Source organism: Stegastes partitus, unplaced genomic scaffold (assembly GCF_000690725.1).
Source record: "Stegastes partitus isolate 25-593 unplaced genomic scaffold, Stegastes_partitus-1.0.2 Scaffold1792, whole genome shotgun sequence".
NCBI lineage: Eukaryota > Metazoa > Chordata > Actinopteri > Pomacentridae > Stegastes > Stegastes partitus.
Window position 1 is genome coordinate 87,533 of NW_007579523.1, and position 5,400 is coordinate 92,932.

Consider the following 5,400-nt stretch of genomic DNA (forward strand, 5'->3'; position numbering starts at 1 on the left):
TATGCACATTTTTAATATTTGTAAATTAACATCGCCATTATTCCTCCTATTATTAAGGCTGACTAAAAACTAGACATCTAGCTGACATCTATAAACTGTCCAACCAAGAAGCTAAAAACAAAAATATTCAATTACAGACGTACAACAGCAAAAAAAAACACACACAGAAAAGGCTAAATATTTGCTGCTAATTTTGACTTAGCATCACAATACATGAGCTGTCTGGAAGTCACTAACAGCCACTTAAGTCTTTGTCGTGGTGCCCGTCGCTAGCTAAACTCCCACAATGCTCTCTGCTTGCCATCACAGAACCTATAGTCCAAGTGACGCCTCCTCGGGTCGAACACAGCGAACAAACTGCAAGCTCCCATCTGAAAAACATAAAAAGGCTCCACCTGGGGGCACAACCAGGTACTACAGCTATCTGACAACACATTTTCTGACGTAACATTCCTCATCTACTGCTTTTTTTGTGTTAAATATTAACGGCGAGGAATCGATTAGCAGCTAATCATGACAATCTCCAGCCAGCAGTGCATCTATTAAAAGATGCAGGAACTGTGTCGCTAATATCCACATTTTAATATTTGTAATTGAACATCGCAGATCTTCCTCCTATTAAGGTCTACTAAAAACTAAAAAAAAAAAAAAAAACACCCAGATCCAAAGCAGACATCCACAAACTGTCTAAACACAAATATTTTCAGCTACAGACGTACAACAGCAGCAAAAGGCTAAATATCTGCCGCTAATCTTGACTCAGCACTTTACAGCTGACGACTGCTCATCACGATGAGGAGATTAGCGCCGCTGTCATTTGTCCGTTTATGCATCCCACACGTTTCTTTCACTATCGGCGCTAATCAGATTCTGATGAAAAGATGAAGAAGAAAAAAAAGAAAAGAAAAACTTAACAAAAAATCCATCTGATTGGCCCAAACTAGGGCACGACAATTAGAGGTCAAAAGGAGGTGACGCGTCGACTTATCGGGCCTGAAGTGGATTTTTATCGGGCTTCCTGTGATGTATAAAAATGATTGTTATGAAAAGAGGAACTTTTTTTTTTTTTTTTTTCTTGCAGGTCGCTGCTGCAACTGTAGAGCAATTCTGAGAAAAGAGAGAGACGGAGAAAAGAAGAAGAAGAAGAAACACCACAACGGAGAAAGAAAAAGAGAGAACAGATGCTCGGTTCTTCCTCAATAAAGCGCTTCGTATTAATACGAGCAGCAGCAGGAGGGTGTTGTGGAGAGAACAGAGGTCCTGTTACTGGTAGAATGTGTTTTTCTTGCTAAAGTTATCAGGGCGGTTATCGCTGCTGTGTGTGTGTGTCTTCCAGATGGTGGATAAGAGGCCCTGCCTTTATTAGCCAGCGCTGGCCTGATAAAGACCTGGTATTGATCCCAGGTTGAAAGAGCAGGTTCGTCAAACATGGCTGATTTACAGAGAACTGATAATGGCAGCGCCGGGCAACCGAGGAACCCCAGAGAAGAGAAAAAAAAAAAGGAGAGAGAGAGGGGAGTAAATCAACAGTGTGATGGTGAAGGAGGGAGTGTGTGTGTGTGTGTGTGTGTGTGTGTGTGTGTGTGTGGGGTTAAAACACACAAACAGAGAAACACAAGGACGCCGAGTCAGTTCGCTATCGACAGACAAACTCGCTCACATGTGCAGCATGGCTGACTTCTCTCATCTTCTTCTTATACAATCTAATACACACAACCCTCACCTCAACACACACACACACACACACACACACACACACACACACACACACACACACACACCTACGCGAGCTAATCTCTAATCTCGTCTCGATTAGCACCTGACAGAATTTCCATGGGTTTATCAAACCAAGCCAACCAACAGACGCTTATCACTTCCAGCCCCAAAATTTCACAAGAGCAGGAATTTTTGAGATTAAAAAAACACAGCTGGTGAAATCTTGAATAAGTCAAAAGAATATGAGTGAAAACTCCGCTATCACACGGAGGCGAAAAGGGATAAGAGGTGCAGGAGGAGGAGGAGGAGGGAGGAGGGCAGGACTCGCTGAAGCCCGCAGAGTTTTTATTTTATTCATTTTTTTGTTGTTGTTGTTTTGTCGCTGTTGTTTGTTTGTTTATGTGCTTTTTCTAGACACAGCGGAGATAAGAGAGCGACACGTGTGGATGAGTGCAGCCTCGCTCTCATCGACGCTCGGTGACGTTAACTGTCTCCTGTTGATTAAACAAAGTCCTGATGAGGAGATAAATCTGGAAACAACCACTAATAACTGCCAGTGAGCAGTTGACATCTGGATTATTTTACCAGGAGAGCAGCTTGACGCCTGACTGACGCTGAGGCAGAGCAGGAGAACACGTCTGTGAGATGTTTAGTCAAAATACCAGCCGGCAGAAACACTTGACTGGATTCATTTATATTGTTTCTAGAAGATGTTTTACCTTCATCCAACAGACGAGTGGAGTCACATCACAGTCACTTCACAAACATGACTCAAACCTCCTCGACAATTGGAGAACAGCCTGAGTTGAGGCCCGTGAATAACGTGAGACTCGCACGAATCAAGATCCGTTAACAGCCTAGAACTCAAATAAATGGTGGCGCTTCAGCAGCCCGAGAACCACAAGAATCGAGGCTCCGCAAGGACTCGCTTGAATCAAAGTCTGTCAACAACGTGTGAATTTAGGCTTATCAATGACCCGAGACTCAACAAAGCCTGATAACCCAAGACTTGTACAAATTGAAGCCTGCTAACAATTCAAGATTCATAGAACCAGGGCGCAAGAACAACCAAAGATTCGTACAAACCAGGCCCAAGAACCCAAGACTCGTACGACGTGAGGCCTGACAACAACCTAAAATTCGTACGAACCGAGGTCTGAGAAGAACAAAAGAATCACGCCATCCAAGGCCTGAGAACAAGTGAAGAGTCATAAAACCAAGGCCTGTTAACAACACAAGACTTGTACGAACTGAGGCCTGAGAACCCATTTGAGGCCTGAAAAAACCCCTAGACTTTTAGAACTGACGCCTGTTAACGACCCAAGATTCGTACGAATCAAAACAACCTGAGACTTTTAGAACCAACGCCTTATAACAACACCAAATTAGTACGAACCAAGACCTGAGAACCCAAGACTGGTACAAAGTGAGGCCTGACAACCCAAAAATTTGTACGAACCAAGACCTGTTAACAACCCAAGACTCATACAAACCAAAAAGAACCTGAGACTTTTAGAAGAGACAGCTGTAAACAACTCAAAATTCGTATGAACCGAGGTCTGAGAACAGAAGGATCACACCATCCAAGGCCTGAGAACAAGTTAAGATTCATAATCCAAGGCCCGTTAACAACACAAGAGCCGTAAAGCTGAAGCCTGAGAACAACACGAGTTTTGTACGAACAGAGTTCTAAGAACACCACAAGAGTCCTAAAGCCAAGGCCTGTTAACAACCCAAGACTCATACAAACCAAAAAAAACCTGAGACTTTTAGAAGAGACACCTGTAAACAACTCAAAATTCGTACGAACTGAGTCCTGAGAACAACCCAAGATTCATAGAACTGAGGCGTGACAACAGCCAAAGATCAGTACGAACCAAAGCCTGAGAACGAGATAAGACAGAAATCAAGACTCATCAAAAAAACTTGTCACTGATGTGAGACTCATGAATCGATTCTTATCAACAAACCAAGACGTTGCGTGCATTAAACAGAGGCTCAAACGAATCAGGCCTCGCCCCAGATATCACATGTAAAGTTCAAATGCAGGATGAGGAGCTAGATGTAAGTATCTGATTCTCACAGTGGGGTAGACTCTGGTTGACATGTGAGAAGATTTCCCATTTCTGACTCTGAATAAACCAAACAATGAACTGATTAATTAAGAGAATCATGTGGAGACGCGTTCAGAAGTGCTCTTTTCTTTTAGCTTCTAAAACACGACCAGCGTTGCGTCTTTACAACCATTCGGGAACAGACGGTGGCTCTACAGCTGCTCTTTGATTTTATTAGATTAACGTCGTGGATCGTCGCTGCAGCTCGTCTTGCTCACCTTCGTTGTACAGCGGCGTGTACGGAGGAGGGCTGGAGCTGTCGCCTTCGGCCGAGTCCTCCGGGTCCGAGGCTCCTCCCTCCTCGCCCGACAGGCTCAGGTTGTCCGGCGTGTTCTCCTCGCCGCCATCGAGATCCCCGAGGGAACCTGGAGGAGGAAGAGGAGCGAGAATGAACGCCTGGATCTGTACGTATGTGACGGTCTGATCTGGAGGGTAGGAACGATTAGAACTGAAGAGCTGATGCTACGATGTTAACGCAGGAAAATGTGGTTAAATTAGTTAAACATACAAGGTGGAAAACACACAAGAAGTCACGCATGGCTCTAAATATTTAAAACACAAACACTTCGACATGGTCTGAATGCACATAAAGTTTTAAAAAAATTATTAAAACAACATGAAAAGTTGCCACAAACACTAAATTATGTTGTGTGTTGACTCAGCAGGAATAATACTGAATACAAACAGTTGATCTACACAAGAATAAACATTTATTAAAATGCAGTATATTCCTTTATATCTTAAACTGTCACCTGGTGCCTGATTTATGCATTTTTCCTTTACATAAATACAAACATTTGCACCATAAATTGATGCAGAAATCTGTGCACAAACATTCACATTTGCTCCCTCTTAAGACATAAAACCTTAAGTTCAGCTCACACCATCATCATCTGCTCAACAAAACGACCTAAATCTGCTTTTAGTCTCCGTTCTGCACCGAACAAACAAATATTAAACGTCTGCTTCTTTTCTTTGACTTTATAAAGCAGCTGTAGCATCACAACCAAACAGTGTTAAAGGTGGAAAAATGGGCTTTAAACTGTTTTATTTTTCTGTCACCTTTTCTGCGGCCTAATAAATCTAAACACTTCACAGTTTCTGCAGTGAAATAATAATAAAGGAATAAAGTGGTCGTTTTCAGAGCTGTCACTGTATTTATATTTCCAGTATAAGTCTAAATATTACGTCTTTTACAATATCCGTGTCACACTATGCAGACATGAACACAATGATTTAATACGTACATATTCACTCTGCTAAATAATAAACCTGCATCCAGCTGCATGTAAAATATGCCAAAACTATATTTTATAAGAGATTTTCAAACAAAGCTTCACGTTTCATTTGACAGACGTGATCGTCCTCAGAGTTCATTGTTTGTTTTAAGGCTGTCGATGCTCTAATACAACATATATTCAACTAAATCTATCCAAAAATGACCAAAACTCTGTCGGCTGGTCTAATCACAGTGGATTATTGCAGCAGTTTTCACTATTTATTTATATATAATATTAACAGAAGTGTTATTGCTGAAAAAACAACTGATTGAATTGTCTGAGTAAATGTA

The 5,400-nt window shown here is 41.9% G+C and overlaps 1 protein-coding gene across 1 annotated transcript in view; it reads right to left on the minus strand.

Moving 5' to 3' along the window:
- zfpm1 (zinc finger protein, FOG family member 1) overlaps positions 1 to 4,195 on the minus strand; it is a gene marked incomplete at its 5' end in the record, with an annotated part of 83,852 nt that extends 79,657 nt beyond the window's left edge. Inside the window, one exon of the mRNA XM_008302305.1 lies at positions 4,049 to 4,195. Within this exon, the coding sequence (XP_008300527.1) occupies positions 4,049 to 4,195 (147 nt within the window). The remainder of the gene's footprint in view (positions 1 to 4,048) is intronic.
- Between the last annotated feature and the right edge of the window lie 1,205 nt (positions 4,196 to 5,400).